Source organism: Magnolia sinica, chromosome 1, assembly GCF_029962835.1.
Source record: "Magnolia sinica isolate HGM2019 chromosome 1, MsV1, whole genome shotgun sequence".
Taxonomy (NCBI): Eukaryota; Viridiplantae; Streptophyta; class Magnoliopsida; order Magnoliales; family Magnoliaceae; genus Magnolia; species Magnolia sinica.
In genome coordinates, this window is record NC_080573.1 from 139,248,212 (window position 1) to 139,268,436 (window position 20,225).

At 39.6% G+C, this 20,225-nt stretch overlaps 1 protein-coding gene across 3 annotated transcripts; it reads left to right on the forward strand.

Moving 5' to 3' along the window:
* The first annotated feature begins 6,950 nt into the window (after positions 1 to 6,950).
* Positions 6,951 to 8,901, forward strand: LOC131220938 (zinc finger A20 and AN1 domain-containing stress-associated protein 8). Of its 3 annotated transcripts, none has more exons than XM_058215900.1 (3): positions 6,951 to 7,210; positions 7,340 to 7,426; positions 7,951 to 8,901. In XM_058215900.1, the coding sequence occupies exons 1-3, from the start codon at positions 6,966 to 6,968 to the stop codon at positions 8,492 to 8,494; spliced, it is 876 nt and encodes a 291-aa protein (XP_058071883.1). In that variant the 5' UTR covers positions 6,951 to 6,965; the 3' UTR covers positions 8,495 to 8,901. The 3 variants fall into 3 exon arrangements, with proteins under 3 accessions (XP_058071883.1, XP_058071894.1, XP_058071905.1); XM_058215911.1 differs by having other exon boundaries at positions 7,084 to 7,215; XM_058215922.1 differs by having other exon boundaries at positions 7,158 to 7,215; positions 7,336 to 7,426.
* Positions 8,902 to 20,225: the final 11,324 nt, after the last annotated feature.

Consider the following 20,225-nt stretch of genomic DNA (forward strand, 5'->3'; position numbering starts at 1 on the left):
GCAAGGTGGAGAAAACAATACGAGTTCAAAGTAAAATTATCAATTAAAAAGAGGTCATGATTGTCTAATCAAATTGATTTTGAATCCCAGACTAGTGTGCAATGGGTTGGTTTGGACCAGATATAGAAGACTTCAAGTTGGGCACCTCAATTTGAAATTCTAGTCAGGTCAAGTTGGTTGTGTTGGGCTCACGTTAATCCTCAACCCAACCGAGCCCACCCAAGTTGCACATATAACAGGGGGTGGATGGGGCCAGCATCGTGGGGCCATTGCTCCTGAAGTTGTATAAGGGCTGGTCCAAGCAAATGATTTAATACCCAACATTGCCTTGTTGCCCCCCAAGTGCTCCGTAACACGAGCATGGATGGTTTAAAAATACCTCTGAGTGGTCCCCATTAGACACACATGCAAAAATATATTTAGATCCTAGAGTCATTTTAAAGGAATTAAAACCATTTATATGATAAGATCCATTGTGAATAAAAGGGATACTCGGTAAATTTTATTAGACCAAGATCACTTCAAACCATAGATCACTTTACTCCATGTAAGTTGTGGTCAGATATAGGGCCTTATTTAGTCTCATAAAAGGCTAGGGCTGGGCAAGGGCCAACCATGGCACGACCGTAGCCTGGTCCATTGCATAGTTCCCAGCTTATGCACCAACACCACACATGCCCCCCAAATGGGGAATGCGAGCATACAGAATTCTTTGCTCTCTCTGTCTCTCTGGTTGGCCACAACCATAGCCTGGTTCATTGCATGGTTCCCAGCCTATGCACCAACACCACATATGCCCCCCAAATGGGGAATGCCAGCATACAGAATTCTTTGCTCTCTCTCTCTCTCTCTCTCTCTCTCTCTCTCTCTCTCTCTCTCTCTCATAAAGCCAATTGCCCAATTTTTGATCCTTGGGATCCTTATGCATCCCCAAGCAGAGATCAATGAAATGCCTAGGGTTACCTATGCTTCCGAGGAACTTTACATGTGCATATATGAAACCCTTTTTGCACAATCACAATATTGGAAGTGGATTGCATCCAACCTCTGCTTATCTCTAGCCAGGAGGAACTGGCAGATATGTGTGAGGGCCTGCCATGATGTATTTGTTATCCCATGTTATTCATCGATTTTCTCATGTCATTTTAAGGTATAAGCTAAAAAATGAGGTAGGTCCAATGCTTAAGTAGACCACGCCACTGATGAATCTTGTATTTAAAGCAACATATGATGATTTGCATTTAAATGTTTCATGAATGTAATGCAACCCAAGTTTACTATTTGATTCAGTCCACTGGAATGTGGATGCAAAATTATTACAGAAGCTTTTCACTGGACGTTTTTGTGCTGGAAGCTTAGGTAGAGCTACTATGATGTTTGTGAGAAATCTATTTCATTCATCCATTTTGTAAGAATATTTTAAGACTTAAGACCAAAAGTGAGTAGGATCAAAGACTCAATTGAGTTATATTAAAGGAAAAGATGGGAAGGAAAATTCACACAGTTGAGACCTCTCAATGGGTCGAACTTCTATGGCCCCACAAATATTTCAATTGTGAACGCTCAATCCTCATGTTTTTGGCCCAATTGACTTTTGAATCACCTTCATTTTTTGCCTCGTGTCTTAAAATAAGCTCAAAAAATGGTTGGGCAAGGTGAATTTCTTACAAACATCACCATGGGGCCCACATAAGTTTCTAGCACAGGAATTTCCCACTAAAGGCTTTTTGCAAGAGAATCCGCATACGTCAAGGTGGGCTTCCACACATACTTGTCTGGCTAGAGGTGGGCGAGGATAGGACGCAATCTGCCTATGAATGTGGCCCAATAGATACTTGACGAGCCTAAGTTTCAAGTGGTGGTTATTCAGTGGATCATGCACGATGAGTGGACGGAATCCGACACATGCAAAAGACGTAAGGCACCAGCTTTTTTTTAAAAGCCGTGGAATGCTCTTGGCGGGGCCCACACCCGTGAGTGATGAAGACCCCACACGTGTAAAAAGTCATCCCTTTGTACAGGGATCCCATCTTCAATCCCAACCGCGGTATATCCCGGACTTAATCCGTCACAATAACAAAACACGATGGATCGGAATTCAAGCCAGTCGCACGTAGATGAGAATGGGCATGAAGTGGCCTCCGCGCATGTAGGCCAAATCTAGAATGCATGCAATATTCATCTGCCACAACTCTCTCTAGTTTACTGCCAACCCAAAACATTCTAATGACACGTTTGGATTTATGGTATGAAATGAAAACATTGTTTCTCATTAAACTCATTTTCTGATGGTTGCTCGGTCTTTCTTTGTGAAAATTTACTTATTTTATGCCTTTTACTTTTATTATAAAATAAATAATTTTACTTTCCCACCTCTACCTTTGAGAAAATTATTTTTCCATTGTAGAAGGTTCCACAAAATGAATTTTTTAAACGGTAAGCCCAAATGTGCTAATATTCATCTTCATTGGCCTCCACATGTGCCATACATTCCAATGAGTCAAATAAGCCACTCTCCATCCTTAGGTAAGCACCACGTGCGTGAAGTTCTCACGTGCTAATGTGCCACATGTCACTAATCATCTTCACTTGCAATGAGTCATTGTCTTTCTTTAATTGCTCCAAATACATCACATCTGCCAATGTTGCCAATAGGCACAAGTGGTACCATCTAGCTTCAAATGCCCACATGTTAAATACACTAGTGTGTCGCCAAAATTCAACTTTATGTGCCCATACACCTGAGTATATCACATGTGCTAATATCTATCTTCAAGCATTTTGCATGTATCACATGTGCTAACTAAGTACTAATTAATGACTATTTAAGAAAAATTCATGAATCTTCTTCTTCTTCTTATTTGTTTATTTATTTATTTATTTACCAAACAACAAATTTAAAGTATATCCTAAATTTTAAGAACCAAAAAGCTTATTAAAAAAATAAGGAAAACAATATTTCCTTTCATGCAATTTCATGAAAAAGAAAATAAAAAATCCTCAACAATACTATTTCCTATCCAATGCTTTTCATGAAATAAAAGGAAAAGGGATTTTCCTTTTCCATGCAAAGGGTTTTCCAATGAATTATTGGTAATCTAGCAATGGTAGATTCACAATATTGTTGTTCGTTTCCTTTCCCTAATTTTCCTTCAATCCAAACAAGCCCTCAAGTTCAAGAAATCAAGTTGGCTTAATTGTTGACTAGGCCAATGGGGAGAAAGAAAAATAATACCTCTCCCAGTCAAATGCAAGTCGGGCACACTGACAAGTGGGCCAGCTGATTCTTAAGTGTAATCATGTTAACCAAAAGGTCTCATTATATGAATGTCTTAGAGGTTATTTGGCACCATGGATTTGGAGAGTTTGAAGGCATTTGACCCTTTGGTATGTTTGGCACTATAAAGTAATCAAGTGTTTCAAATTTAAGGTGAAAACTTGAATTACATCTAAAATCTTTCTAAGAGTTATGTGTAACACGTGTGTCACTAGACTATTAATCTACCGGGCACATGGCCGACTCATGATATTTCAAAATAGTACGAGTATTAACAGCATCACTATAATTACTTGTGACTATCCGTATCATCCAAACATTGCTAGTGTAAAGCAACTGTTAAAAATCACTGGTTGGTCACTCCAATGTGATCGTTTGCTATTAAAGTTGATTTAATAATTAAATTCAAACCACATTAAATATACTTTGCATAATTACTTTTGGACTACAGGGATTTTAAATCTAGATTGCCAAACACAATAGGAGGGTTTCAAATCCTGAATCCACGCTCCCAAACAGGCCCTTATGTATTTCACAGGCATGTTCAAACGGCAAATGTGGGGCTCTGGCATTCGATAGCATTCCTCTTGTACTTTGACCCAACGTCTGCGGTATTGTCTCATTTGATACTCAAAAACATACCAGGGATGTACTGGTGATCGCATGCCAAGCTAGTCGTTGGCCCTTGTTTTGCTGGCATATCGTCGCAATCCAAACCATGAAAGAGTGACCAACGGTAGATTGCTTGCAGCAAAAATGAGATAGGTACAATCACCAAGGAGAGCAAAACTATCAAAATCAATGGACGGTTGTTGATCTTACCAAATTCAGGTTTTTTGCCCCCACCACTGCAGCCTGATTTTCGTTATAGATGATCTTCACGACTGGGCCTACCCTTTTTAACGGCTAGGATGCCCTGAACATATTACGAGATGATGTGGGAAAATGAGTCAATCCTTGAGGTTTGTGGATGAGGAATTACATTATAAACGGCTCCAACGGCTGTGCACGGAGTAGGCGGTTTTGGGTTCTGAAAATTGGGGGCCGTTCTTTGGTAGTCCAAATCATTGCTGGAGAAGGACCCCAGCTCATTTGATGATTACAGCTGCCAGTATTTGGGCCATTTTTCATTTGAATGTAGATTTTTCTAAGGATGTTTAGATGCACGTAAAGTTATTTAAAAATTACATATGAGATGTAAGTAATTAAAATCAAAACGTCCAAAATATGTAAACAGGCATAGATATGCATGAACCAAAAACTATATTTTTTAAATCATCTAGGCATCGGATTGAGAAACATTTATTGGACGGTTGAATATCAAATTGTCTTGTCTTAACAAACAAGCGTCCACAAATCAGAAATTATTCGTCAACTAATCTTAGTTTTGGATTGTAACTTAGTGAGGATGAGTTCCATGATTTATTCAATTTGGGTTAATAATGCTCTGCATACCACTCTTAAGTGCATGAGTATCAAGCATTGCACATAACCAGAGTATCAAATAATTTCCCACTATATAATTCCTCTCTCGTAAGTCGTAATTCGTCTCTTCTACGACTCTACCTAATGCACAACAAACCTCTTTATAAGACGGGCCAATGGCTCAGTGGCCCAAACTCGAATAAATGGTGTACCGAATATAGTGAGGGTAGATTGTGTATTTGGCAGTTTGATTATTCATGCAGCTAGGATCGTCTGATCTAGGTATCAATGTGTAGATGGTGGTGTAGTCAGCCAATACTGAGATTAGGTGGACGTTTTGTTTATTTATTATCCTTTCAACATTCATCATGATTAAAAGACTAATTCTGCCGAGTCACATGTCTAGGTGATTTATATTGAAGTGATAAAATCCCTTAATATATATTGATACACCTCATTTTGGCAACTCAAGCTTTTTGAGTAAATGATTATTTGACATTTTGACATGGTATTGGAGAAAAAGGCCCTACATTCGAATTGGGTCAAGCAAATTGGATTTGTATTCACATGTAAGGAGGCTAAAAACTTGTCCCTAGCATGGCATTGACCTAATTTGGCTAAGATTATCGTCTTTTTTAAATAATTAAGATTTTGAATCCACAAAGTGAGTTTTTTGAGTCTATTTGAAATAAAAGAAAATTTGATTAAAAAATACCCGAAGTACCAAAATCTCTCAAGAGATTGATTTTGTTAAAAATATAGATATCTATAAGATTTTATCAAAACATTCTCAATATTATTATAAGCAAAGTCTAAAAAAATGAAAATTATAATACTTTAAAAATGGGAAAACATAACAATAATAAAAATGATAAAAAAATATTTAAAATTTCCTAAAATCTATATTTTAGCTTTCATTGCATATTTCCTTACGAAACGGTCATTGGCAACATGCTATGTTGGTCAAACCAGCCTCATGATGTAGTGTTACATAAGATTCAATAAGTTATATATTTCCTAAAGATGCCCTAATCAAAAGTTGTGACTATTTTACGAAACAAATTTAAAAGTTATTAATATGATGCTGCATACTGATAAAGGTACAGACATTGGGCTACTTGATATATTTATTTTTCTAATAAATATATTGTTTATCAAACATACATCTAAATAAGTAGAAATCAAGAAAATCTATACAAGAGAATAAAAACTAAAAAAGGTACAAACATTGGGCTACTTGATATAAATAACTTATAAGTAAAATAACCTGCTATTCAAAAGAGTCTTAAAATATCTCACTGGTGAACTGGCCTAATTGTAGGTCCAATAGAGAAAAAGCGTACGAACACCCGGCTAAGGTAGCATAATTTTATAAGGAAAGATGAAAACTTGAATGCTCCAGAAGAGTGCGGTGAGTGATACACGTGCCCTTAAAAGTTACCTAAAAACTGCACGTATTGCACCTAAGTAAGGCGATTAAACTCTCCAAACTATGGCTCTCGGTTTAAATGCATCAGGAACCATAACTGTTTTTTTAAAAATTTTTATTTGACATGGTGCCCGTGGACATTTAGTTGAATGGTTAAAAAAATAAAATCTAACGATCTTATTTTAACAAACACATAACCATGAATCAGAGGTTAGGATTATTCAACCAAAGTGATTATGGGTTTATGGTTTAGAGAGGGTGGATTAATCAAAGTCGTCGGTTTAACATGAGCTGATGTATTCCACGAGTACAATTTCCGAGCGACCGCGTACCAAGCGTCATGCGCAACCTGAGTATCATATAAGTCCCCGAAAAGTAATTCTCATCAATAAAAGAAGGAAAAAGGATCCGGTGTTAAATGCATGTAAGTTCACTCGCTATCAGTCACGACAAAGCAACACGTGTAGTACACGTAAAAGATCTGAACCATTCATCTTTTGTCACCACAATGAATGAAATCTAAAAGTGATTTGATTATCACGGTGGTAGATTGCAGGGTTTCTGAATACTGAGAATGTTTAAACCATTCATTGAAGGCCTTTTTCATCCGTCCATTACAATAAACAGACTTTCCGGTTACTTTCAGGAAACGCCACATTCAAAGAAGGTCCCAGCAGATGGACAGTCGTGATCATGTACACGTGTATTGTGCTTATCGTTAAGGAGCTTGGATAACTATACGAACTTACGTACAGGTGACAGCACTGGATATCCTCCCGCAAAAGAATTAAAAGGAGCAGGGTAGGGCAGGTTACCCAAAACGGCAAAAAGGGCATGCGAAGCTGGGGTCGGGGCAACTTCGGGCAGCACGGGCAGTCCGGGCAGGTTCGCATCACCGACTCAGTGGAATCGTTCGTTGGCAGAGGAAAAAGTTTAAATAGGGGAGAAGAGAGAGAAAGAGAGAAGACCATACGGAACACAACACCTCTCTCTCTCTCTCTCCCCCTCTTTTTGCCTTTATATCCCGCTCTCCTTTCCTCTTCTGCTTCCGGTCCTGGGGCGATTTTCTCCTCCTCTCTCTAGGGTTAGGTTTTTTTTTTTTGTTTTTTTTTTTTCCTTGCTATTTTTTTCCCCCTCTCTTTTTAATTTGGTTTCGATCAGCACGGTCAATTGAAAATCTTCTTCTTTTCTTCTTCTGGTGGAGGCAGGGAAATCGCCTGGTTCGATCGCGGCTCGTCGATCTGGGAGCGGCAATCGCGACGGAGATCTCGTCTCTCTTCTGACAAGGCAATCAGGTACGTATTCTCTTCCGGTTTCGATCCTGTAGCGGCATCTTTAGGGTTTGGAATGCTGGTTTTCAGGTAGAGCTGGTACAGGGTTAGGGTTTCGGATTTTTGCGGATGATGTATTTGTCTGATTGAAATTTAGGGTTATTGTTTCTGGTTTTGATTTTTTGCAGAAATTGATCGTATGATGGGCTGGGTCTTCCAGTTTCAGATGGTTAGGGTCAGGGTTCTGGCTGCTTGTATGTTTTGTTCGCTATTTTGTAGAATTAGGGAGTAGTTAGGGTTAGGGTTTCTAGTTTATGTCGATTAAGGTTAGGGTTTTCCAATAAGCGTTGAAGATTTTGGATGAATTGAGTCTTTATAGCGTTTTGTTTCCGTTATCAGGTGAAAATTGGAATCTTAGACCTGATTGGGAAGGTGTTATTAGGCTACTTGTTTTCAATTAGGGTCGGGGTTAGGGTTAGGATTATGGTTGTTTCTTTCTTTCTTTCTTTTTGACCCGTGGGGATTCTGAGGGGGGTGTCATTGTGCAGGAGCGTTGAAGATATGGAGCACGACGAGACTGGATGCCAGGCCCCCGAAGGTCCGATCCTCTGCATCAATAACTGCGGCTTCTTTGGAAGCGCAGCCACAATGAATATGTGCTCCAAGTGCCACAAAGAGATGGTTCGGAAGCAGGAGGAAGTCAAGCTTGCAGCATCATCCATTGGCAGCATTGTCAATGGCAATGGTAGCAGCAGCAGCAGCAGCAGCAACGGGAAGGAGCCTGTTGTTGTTGGCAACATAGATGTAGCGGTTGGGTCTGTCAACAAAAAGATTGTATCATCCCAGCCGGCAGATGCTTTGGCCTCAAGCGAGGGCGGGGAAGCAAAGGCGAAGGAGGGTCCAAACAGATGCAATGCTTGCAGGAAGCGTGTTGGGCTGACAGGGTTCAGCTGCCGATGTGGGAATCTTTTTTGCGCGGTTCATCGCTATTCCGACAAGCACAACTGCCCATTTGATTACCGGACGGCCGCTCGGGATGCGATCGCAAAAGCCAACCCTGTTGTCAAGGCTGAAAAGCTCGACAAGATATAGAGGCTCCAGAGGGAAGGTTCTCTGATTTGAAGCTTCTTGTCTCTCTGTGCCTCTTTATTTTCATTTTGGCTGCTCTTCATGGTAGGTATCCTTTATCTCCACATTGGTGGTTGGAGGCATGGCTGTTTGGCCATCTTTGCAGTATCGAGAACTCTATATTCAGTCCTTGGTTGGTGATGATTTGTTTGCTGGATCCAGTGTGTAAGCTTCTATTCGTGCTGGTTTGATGGACTTTGTCGTGGCTTATGATTTGGTTAGCTTTGTAATTTGCTGTTCTGGTGCACATGACATGCTCTATTTGGCAGTAGTTTCATCCAGTGATGTGGAAGGATTCTCTCTGCACTGAATGTGTCCAACTTGGATATATTAGCTCTGTAATTTTATGCTCGTTCACGTGGTTTTTATTCTTTGGTAGCACTTGTTAACTATGGTGTGGATTGTGGAATGATTTGAATTGCATGTCTATATTGATCTGTGCTGTTTGTGTATAACAACAATCATCCTTACCAGCATGTTTGACCTCATCAATTTTTAATACATCTGTATGTATGTGACAGAATCAGCCTCTACAAGTAAACTACCTACAGTATCTCATATCAGTGATACATGTGTGGGTTGTTCTAGTTATCTGATGTCTATGTGAAGTATCTTGGCTTCTTGAAGCTTGTAAAAACTTTTTTTCTTTTTTTAAAGGGTAAGCTCATGAAACTAAATTGCATAGCTTTTTAAAAATTCACTTGTGTTCAATCTTCAGGAGATTCCATAGTATTCAGTCGTTGTTCTGTTGAAATAGTGTGATTAAGGCTTACTTGCTTTTCAAAGGAAAAGAAATAAAGAAAGAAAAAATAAACCTCTTAGTCTGAAATCAGGGATATTCCTTTATTCCTAACTTCCAATGATGTTATTGGAATATTCTAGGCGCCTTAGTTTGGGTATTGGAACTAGGGTCGTCTTAGTTTTTGTATTTGGAACTAGGTTCATGTCTATGTTGCCTAGATTGTCAACCCCCCTCTCACATTTTCCATTCTGAATCATGCGATACGAATTGTAGGTCATTTGCATCTGGTACTGATCCAAAGTTTACGATTCTATTACTTATTGTTAATCAAGTAGTAATGCAAATTTATGTGAGGATGTAGAGAATTATGCTTTGTTCTGTTCAATAGTAGGCATACAACATAATACTATACATGTAGGACATACAGTAATACTATTTAACATTTCATTTGTTAGAACGTCAATTACAATATCAATTGTACGCCTAGTTGCATGTATTGGATCAACCCATATGATCCTATCCATAGCATGCCACTTATTGGAGGAAGTAACGAACCACATACACATGCCCATTTGTGGTACCGGAGTTGCCCATTGTCTAGGTATTCTTGGGTCAGGTACAAAGTTATGTTCTAGAACCTTTCTTAGCAAGAGAATCCACCACTACGGAACTGGCCTCACTGGATACAAGCTGAAAAGGAAGCCGGGAACTGGTAACCCTACTTAAATTTAATTGGCTGCATGGGTCAGGTACAAAGTTATGTTCTAGAACCTTTCTTAGCAAGAGAATCTACCACTACGGAACTGGCCTCTCTGGATACAAGCTGAAAAGGAAGCGGGGAACTCGTAACCCTACTTTAATTTAATTGGATGCATGGTGCATGCATAGTTTTTGGATTTGAAGTGGGAAACTTATATGTGAACTTACTCTTGGGTTGTTGAACTTGAAGAGCTAATGTTGGTAGTTGGTACTTGACTGAACATTCCCCAATATTTTAGAGCATGTGGAGCAGTAGGCATGTATGAGAACTTCTAGGGATATGTTTAGTAAAAAAATTTCTTGAAGTCTTAGCAGAATTTTCCCAGCTTGTTTTGGATTAAAAGGTCCCTTATGGAAATTTTCTTCATTGATGGGATGTCTAAAAAGGATGATATGTGTGTGTGTCAAGGTATTCCATAACAGTAATGATGGCCGTAATGGCCACCACTGTAATGGCCACCACTGTTACCTTTACGATATGGGCTGTAATAGCCATTATGTTCCCCATAACAACCTTTATGCTTTCAAATTTTATTTTATTTTATTGAAAATAAAAAAACCTGACAAACCTGTATCAACCCTGTAATGGACTGTTGCAGCTTTTATGGGGGGTGCAACTGGCCGTTATAAGTCATTTTTTTCCGTAACGGCTGTTGTAATGGTTGCCACCGTTACCTTTACATACGGCCTTTACGGCCCCATAACAGTCGCTACGGCACACCATGATGTATATATTATGGATGAAGTTAAGAATATGCTTTTCAACTTTGGTTTTAGCCATTTTCTGATCTCCGGATATACTTAATCAAGAAGTTTCTTGGAGCAGAAGTCTTTGCGGAATTTTCCCAGCTTGCTTTGGATGAAAAGATCCCTTATGGAACTTTTCTTCATTGATATTACACACACACATATTATATGTGTGTGTGTGTGTGTGTGTGTGTGTGTGTGTGTGTGTGTGTGTTAATAAGTGTGCTCGGAAATGAATTTTCCCAGCACGCTTATTAAGGCTGCCCTTTCCAATCTTCCTCTCTATTTCAAGTTGGTATTCAGGTGCTCGGTGTGGGTTGTGACAACTATTGACAAACTGCGGCTTGATTTCTTATAGCATGGCATGGAGGATAAAAGGAAGTTTCAACCCCCCCAGGCTGGGAAAAGGTATGCAAATCCTACGAAGAAGGCTGTGCAGGCATAATAGATCTCAAAGCTATGAATAGGGCGCTTCTTGGGAAGTGGCTTTGGAGATTTGGAAGGAAGATGGGTCTCTTTGGAAAGAGGTGATAGAAGCTAAGTATGGTTGCTCGGTAGATGGTTGGTGGACGAGAGAATCTTCTCTATATAGAGCTTCGACCTTATGGAAAGGTGTCATGTCTGTGAATGCAGCATTTAGTGAAGGTGTCGGTTTTTCTCTTGGCAGCGGCGATAAGAAACATTTGTGGGATGATGTATGGGTGGGAGATTCTTTGTTGAAGTCCATGTTCCCAAGGATTTACCTTCTAGCTTCAAACCCGTCCATTCTTGTATCCAACTGCTGTTCTGTTTTAGCGGGAGTAGTAGTTTGGGAACCTCGTTGCAGAAGACATGTGAGGGATGAGGAGATAGAAGAGTTTGTGGCCCTTACGAATCACATTCATCTATGTTGTCCGAACATTTCATCCATAGATAATATGATCTGGCGTTGTCACAAATCAAGCTCTTTCTCAGTTCGCTCTTTTTATGACTGTATTACCAGGACATCTCCAATTTTTGAAGAATCGATTACCAAGCATGTTTGTCATTATCACATCCTTCCTAAGATTGCGAAACGCACAATGGTCCTTTTGAATGTTTGTTTGTGTTGTATGGGTGATGAGGAAATAGTTGATCATTTGTTTGTTCATTGTTGGTTTATTGGGACAATTCAGTCAAACTTTTTGAGCCGTTTCGGTGTGTCGTGGTCTCTTCTGGCATCAACTGTCCATCTTCTGAGAGCTCAGCATGGGGTGAGTTTGGGTAGAGAAAGGACGATGATGTGGAGGATGTCCATCCTTGCCATCTGGTGGTCTATTTGGGAGGAAAGGAATGCCAGATGTTTTCGCAAAGAGAGCAAGCCGGCAGAAATCATTTCCCAAAGGGCGAGATTTTTAGTTGAGTGGACCTCAAATATTAAGAAGCTCAAGGGCTGTGATATTTCTTTCCTGGGGTTGTAGCTGATCGCCATCTTGGCTTCTCAGTACTCCTTTTCTTTTTTCTTTGTTTTGCTATTTGCTCTGATAAAATTCCAGTAACCTTTCAAAAAAAAAAATGTATATATTTATATGTGCATGTCTGTATATATTGTGGATGAAATTAAGAATATGCTTTTGAAAAATTTGGTTTTAGCCATTTCTGATTTCCCCCAAAAAATACTGTGTTATAGCATTACAGAATATAGCTTTAATTATGAACCTGCTCTACACTGTTACCTTTTTTGAAGATCTTGAATAAAACTAATGTAGTTGAGAGGTGAGATGTGCACTCTGTGGAAGATATAGGGAAACTACTCATGATCTAGTTTTGCTGTTGATACGATTATTTTGTGCCAATGTTTACACCTTAGTTGATATGATTATTTTGTGCATTCCCATCACGCTTGATGCCTCTTCTTGTGTTTTTAACAAATTCATGGTTTCCTAGAAAGGGTAAAACGTTCTTTGGCGTTGTCATCCCAGCACTTCAATCAAATTGACCTTACTAATGCCGTTGAGAGTGGAGTTGTGGTGTTTCAGTGTTGGGAAGGCATGATAAAACAAGTTAATGTAGGTAGTTCTCTGTTTATGAGGGGCTGATAATAACAATTATGATTCAACTATCATTTCTTTTAGATTTTACTTTTGAACAGATTCCTGGGATGTAAGATCTGGTGCTAGATCCATTACAAAGGGTTATAAGAGGGGATCCACTACAGATGGCTATAAGAGAGGAATGGTCTATTTGGAAGAAAATGAAATTACAAGAAATTCTGAAAGAAATTGATTGCGCTGTACTGGCACATCAGTCAACCTGACGAAATTGTGAATGGACTTTTCTTCTCTGGCCAAATGATCTTGATGCCAGTGAGTTTATAGTCAGACGATTATTTTAGTTTGGTTGATTAGGTGGGTTGTTGTAAATGGCTTTTATGGCCTTACCTTGGGGAAGATGGGGAAAAGGACCCCTGTCACATTTATATGGAAGTGTAGAGCTGGATCTTCTAATGAATGGTGTTGCACCTTCCTACCCCTTGTTCTCCAAGGGGTAATGTCTTGTTTGCTTTTGGTTTCCCAAGTTATTTTCTCTAGTAAAGTTTGGAAGCGTTAGTTAACTGCGCCGTTTAAAATATTTTAGTAGATGATGATCTGATTAACTTCAACAAAAATTAGATCTGTAGGATGTTCATTAGATGGCTGCATCTTCTGTGTTGAATGGAGGATTGGGTTGTGGTAAAACTAAAAATAAGGCCTTTCTAGTAGGGGTGTAATCCCATCTAGGTACTAGATAGTTTTGATTATCTAAGTTGCTTTTTTTTTTGGATCCAAGTTTAGGGGTCATGCTTTTGGGGGACTGAATTTGAGAGAGTTCCAGATTGAAATTGTGGTCAGGTCATTCTGATTTAGCAGTCCTCTATACTTGAGTTCCCATGGGGATCATTCAAACCATGCCCGAATTCCTCCCGCCATTGATGGCTAATTGTGGGATCAGGCCTAAGTCTTGAGATTGCGGATTGCCCTCAGACCATGCTTCACTATTTCCTGTGTCTGAACCATGATTGATTATTTGTATGTTTGAGTAAACTTAATTATTTATTTATTTTTAGTTTCCTCCAATGGGGTTCTATCCCGGGTGAGAGCAGCTCTTCCACAATCCAATGGTGCAATGGCTCTAGATCCCGTCGGTGCAACACTTAAGAGGTTTCATTTGTGGTATGATACCACATGATTATCCTTTTTCTCCCCTCTATTTTTATTTGATTTTTCTACAGTGGATGTAGTATTTATTGAGTCTGGAATGTTAGGGCTCTCATTACGCTCTTGGAGGCAATCTTTGCGGTGCAATAGAATGATAGCGGAGTCGCTAAAAAAAATGTATCAATATTGAGTTATGACCTAAGCGCAGCTCTATTCCTTTAAAAAAAGTTAGGCTTGTGGATCTCTCATTAGATGGGCGTGTCTTCTTCCCTCGTCAGTTTTATTTTTGAGGCACCTGCTTGATGTGTATTTGAGTTTACCTCATGCTCTGACATGTGGTGTTTTGCGTCTATCTATGATGGATTAGCCTTTTTGTTGTAGGCTGGGGTGCCTTTGGGCTTCTTCTAGTCGATGTTCAGGTGCTTTTTGTGAGTTTGAATAATGTAATATGATGCTTGTGAAGTAGGCATGTAGCAGGAATGTATTTGATTATAATATGTTATATAGGTTGTGGGGTGAAAGGCAAACCATGTGGTTAGATGATGGGACCAGCATCTACTTTCATGTGAGTAGGCCCTTTTCCAGTGGGGGGTAAAGTGTTATTTATTTATTTATTATTTTTAAAACATGGATTACAGCCTCCAAGGAGCCTGCATCTTCTGAACTTTGCTTATAGCTGCAACGTCACTCAAATGCGGGCTAGCTCTTGGTAAGCTTGCTTTTGTTTCTTTGCTTTGCACTCTTAGAAGTGCTTAAATTTCCATCCGTCTCTGGCAATGTCTTTCTTCAACTGTCATCTGTCTATGCCTTTTTGTCTCTGCCAGTGATTTCCCTATCAAATGATTCATTATCATCATTGACGCCTTATACCAACTGATTGGGGTCACTTCATGAATCCTGTTCCTCCATTCCTTTATCGAGGCTCGGGTACAAAACTCCCACTAGGGAGCATTTTTTATTTATTTTTCTTTGCTTTAATGGAGAAATTTCACCCTTCTTTCCTCCCACTTTCTTCGTGTTTGTTGAGATTGTGCTTTTCTCCAAGGTCTTGAAGTTACTTTTACTTGGTTCCTTCGTGAGCAGGAATGGAGAATGGATTTTATTCTGTAATAAGAGGAAGGCTTAGGTGGTAGGCTGTAAGGTCTGATACTTATTGAGGTTTTACATTTTACATTGTTCCCGAGTTATTTATTTATTTTAATTGGGGATGGCATTTTTATACATGCGGCTATAATGAGGGTCGTCACCTGATGGATGGAACGGATTTGTTAAGTACAACGGGGTGGGCCCGAAGATAAAGTGTATGACAGTTGTAGACGATTCTGGTCCTCCTCTCGCTGATAAGAATGTCTTTACTTGGCACAAAATACTATTTTTTTTTTTCTCTCTTTGGCTTTCTCCTTATTTGGAAGTCTTTCGTATGGGTGACTCTTTACATGCATGCGTTTTATTATTATTATTATTTAACGTGAAATCAATTTAAGACGTCCAAGTGGTGGATTCTCATTGGTCACATTCATGAAAGTAGATAGGATTGAACGATCTTATTTGCGTCGTTGGGTTCAACTATTTTTCATTTTAGGCATCCATCATCGGTAGGCTAGTTAGGATATTGGTTCAGTACATCAAGAGCAGGACCCACGACTTGGGCGGCCTAGTCATTGTGTGTGTGCTTTTTTTTTTGTTAGCGTGTTAGTACACCGCACTGTCAGTTGACACTACAATGTTAGTCATTGTGTGTGTGCTTATCTCCGTGGAGTTGAGCGGTGCTCCTATACCATGAAAATTGGGCTATCAGGTCAAACTAAAACCCTTTGGATCCTCTGATAAATGTGACTTTTATGTGCCTACCTACAGATATTTGGTTTAACGTAATGAATGGTTCAGATAAATAATTGCATGGTCCAGTTTCTCTTAGGTTCAGTGCTGGCATTTGAAGCTTCAGTGCACCCGCGGGATTTTTTTTATTTTTATTTTTTCCATTCAGGGAAAAAAAAAAGGGCGCTTTATTAGTTACTCGAGCCTAACGCTTGATACGCAGGCACTTCAAAAAGGTACACACTTGGTAAAAATGAACTCAAATCGAACGGGCCAAGTTGTGGAGCTCATTGTCACCAAGTTACGGTCGAAAAATTGTAGTTGTTTGCACAATCCTAACATGTGATTGGGGGACAACACTTGTTTGTTGAAATAAAGACCACTGGATATGTTTTTATTTTTAACTGTCCAATAATTGTTCAATATCCTAAGATAATCAAATAAGCATTAATGGACGGTTTATTTTGAATTATGGTGCGTGTGGATCATCTGCATAATCTGCCAGAAGAAAGCAAAATGGCCATCGTGCACTGTGAGAAAGGCTATTTTTGGATATGGCCGTGTTCGACCGATCAGGTGGGCCACATGCGTGGGGGAAAAGATAAACTTGGGCTAAGTCCAATAAACGAAAGGTCTCCATCAGCTGCTAGGCAGCCCAGATCCCAGTCTTCAAGATCCTGTTGGCACATGTGCTTCGATTCTTTCATATTTTCTCACCTGAAATGGGTCGTATTACAAGCTGCAGCCACCTTTTAGAATTTTGCGAGAAGGCATTCAGTGGTTCCGGAATTTCAAAATGGGCCTAGAGAAGCACAAGTCCAACCTACCTATTTGTTGGGCCGGGCAGGCGGGCTACCCAACCATCAGGAGTTGTATGATGTGTGGCCCATATCTTCGCACAAGTATACACAGATTCTAGGAATTGTATGATTGGCCCTAGTCCTCTAACCTATGAACCAACAAAAAAGAGAAAGATGCTTTGAAACGGTGTAATCTAAGAAATCTTTAGGGATGTCGCATCCATGACACATCCCATCATATAAATGGTTCCATGATCACAACACAAGCAGAGGGAGAAGATGAACACGAAAATTAAGGTGAGATTATGATATTTAGCATCTGTTCTTGATGTTGGTATTTAGACTACTCACTAGTTTATAACCATCCATTTGTACAAGGGGAGAGTCTCCGCTAGGTAATGTTTTTTTTTAAAAAAAAAAAAAATTTATTAAATGGAGGGGGGTCTCAAGTCCAATCAGTTGGGTTATAAGTAATGGTCCACTTCTAACTTAACATCCAACACATCTAGTAGGTTGGCCCATAATCAGGATCAGCTTGTGCAAAAATCAGACACATCTGCTTATCAAGGGGACATTTTACTAATTCTGAATGGCTATAAATTATGTTATCTATGTTTTGTCCCACCTGATGGGGCTGATTTTTGCACAAGGTGGTCCTCATGGTGGGACCCATCAAATGCAGTGTGGATGTTCAACATGCATCACACTGGGGCCCACAGAGATTGACCTCATGGCCATGGTGATGTGTGTTGAACATCCACATGATGCATTTGTTGGGTCCCCTCTAAAGTTATGGGATGTCCCAAAAAATCAGATGAAAGACCCGCAAAGAGTCGCAACATTGCATCACTGGAGTGAGGATGAAAGAGACGTGGTAACTTTTACGATTTTCCCCATGGGGATTGTGAACATCCTTACAGCATGGAATACTAACAAATGTGTTACTGTATTATTTAGTATCATCCCTACGCCGGGTATGGGAATAATAGCTGAAAAGCGAGAGTTGTACTATTACTGATTGTCATGCTAGGTGATGCTATGGTCTTATTGGTCCATCATGTTATGAGATATTTCAATGTTGCCTTCGACTAATAGTGTTGCAAGATGGATTGTCAGGATATTTGTCTGCAAGACCTTGAAATTTTAAATGATATTCCTCAAAAATATGTCAACTACTAAGCAAATTTGCCAGTGTGATCCGAAAAGGAACTTCAAGCACAACTCCTACCCAGTTTGGAGCTAGAGAATACAATTCGATTTTCCTTGTGTTCATATCACTGTCTTTGAAAATATAAGAATCTAATGGAAGAGGAAGATGGGAGCCATACTAAATCCATGTGATGTTTTGGTCAAGATAATAAAAACACTTGGAGCACTAAAGGTCATGCATTCTACTCATAAGGGGATGAGATAACATTACACAAGAATTCAACACATCTTATCATATGCATCACTGTCATCATCATCTAAGCCTCATCCCAAATTGGGATTGGTTACACAAGTCCTATTCCACAATTCTACTCTATCAAGGATCATATCTGCAGTTAAACCATTGGTGTCATGTAATCTTTTCTTCCTACTTCCACCCACGTCTTTTAGCCTTCCCCTTACCCCTCAGAGCCTTTCAACTTGAATAAATTCATTCTTAACGGAGCAAATTCCTCTTTGGCTTCTGATTCACATGGCCAAACCATCTCCGTCTACTTTCCCTCATTTTATCATATGCATGATAAATTAGTAATCCAAATAATATTGAAAACACATGCACACATGCCCGAAATTACATGCAATTCAAAAAGAAATAAAGAAAAAAGAAAAAAAGGAGAAGAAGCACCCACTCCTAAAACTAAAAAAATCATATCAAAACCTGTGTCCTCCACTAGGCAAAGATGCTAAAAATTAAAAAAGAAAAAAAGAAAAGAAAAGGAAATTTCAAAGAGAATAAACTATTATGGTGTATATGTATTTTTGTAATACTTGAGGGAAATTGTAACTTTACATCTCTTACATATAAAGATTATACCCTAGCATAAGGTATTTTCATTCACACATAAGTCACACCTGTTCTTGGTATTAGAACCTAGGTTGACCCCTAGGTTTTTTTTTTCCTTGCCCTCCTATTCATCTCTCTCATCCTCTTCCTTTGTCCACTCATGGCTGATTCCAGCCCCAACACCTCTTCTCTTCCTTCCCTACCTTCATTGCCATCCTACCTAACCCCCATTCTCATCATCTACGATTTGCTTTCTCATTCATGGTTCCCATGCTCCCCACACCCATGTTTCTCAAATGGAACAAACTTGATCTACTTTGTCTTGACTTGAATTCAGGCCTCTCATCAAAGGACACATGGCACAGGTGGTGGTTCTCTCGATTACCAGTGATGCATGGTTGCTGTTGAAACTGACTTTAACAGTGTCAAGCTCATGACATATCCCTTTGATGTCAACTTCAAATGACAAAGAAGGGCACTCTCTCTACCATGGAGTATCTCAACCAAATCAAGGTCGCTGTTGATTGACTGGCAATGATTCAACTCCCTCTTACTGATTCTGATCTTGTTTCTCCACGCACTGGGACCCAAGTGTGAGTCTTTTGGCACCTCTCTCACCACACATCCATATGTCCCTTCAATTGTTGCCCTAAACACCCTTTTCATCAATTGTGAACTCTGGCTGCAGCAGTTTCATAAAGCCTCAACTGCTGATGCTCACCGGACAACTGCTTGCCACCCAATAACACTGGCTGTGGTTGTGGTGGACGTGCCAGCTTCAATGGAAAGGGTGGAGGTGGGGGTTTCCAACATAATGATGGATGTGGTAGCCCACCTCCTTGGGAGTGGTAGGCCCTCATCCATCTTAACCTAGGTCGTCCCCTCCAACCGTGTCCTGTCAAATCTCCGACAATACTAGTTATACTGCACTTCATGGCAATATGTGCTATAATTATTCCTACCCAATGGAGCAACTTCCCAAATCGTCTAGCACGGTGAGTGCTGCTCAGCCTGCCGATTTTAGTTGACATCTTGATTCCAATGCTACTAATCACACCATCAATGACCTCAACAATCTCCCCTCTCCCTGACTATGGTAGCTGTGAGCATGTTCTCATTGATAATGGTGTTGACTTCCTCACCGCTCGTGTTGGTAATGCTCAATCACACATCTCATTATATTTAAAAGATGTTTTACATATGCCTGACATGCAAAAGATCTTATTATTTGTTCCTCGTCTCCCTAAAGATAATCAATGCATTTTCAAGTTATGCCTTGAGGTGTCTCTATTAAGGAACTTTACACACTGAAATTTCTTCTCGACAAGCTAACTGATAGTATTCTCTGTAGGGAAAAACAAAGGCAACCTTCCAAACTATGAGAAAATCGGTGAGATTAACAATATGGAGAGATTTAATGAAAGATTTTAATTCCAACAAAGGCAAGTACATCATCAAACATGTAGAATGCAAGAGAGACACCAAGACTTTTAATGTGAAAAACCTTCCAATGTGAAGAGAAAAATCATAAGACCTAGTTCAGCAATAAATCCACTATGACGATAATGGAATTACAATCATCAATAGAACACCATCTTTTGGATACCCAAACACACCACACAACAATCTTCAAGAGACACCATCTCTTGGATAACCAACCACAACACCCAATACCCTTTAA

What these genes read in the sequence shown, in the direction of transcription:
- LOC131220938 (XM_058215900.1), top strand. Translation starts at nt 6,966, where the DNA reads ATGCGAAGCTGGGGTCGGGGCAACTTCGGGCAGCACGGGCAGTCCGGG. An exon ending in GCGATTTTCTCCTCCTCTCT is followed by an intron (nt 7,211 to 7,339) that starts CTAGGGTTAGGT and finishes TGGTGGAGGCAG; the next exon opens with GGAAATCGCCTGGTTCGATC. An exon ending in TCTTCTGACAAGGCAATCAG is followed by an intron (nt 7,427 to 7,950) that starts GTACGTATTCTC and finishes GTCATTGTGCAG; the next exon opens with GAGCGTTGAAGATATGGAGC.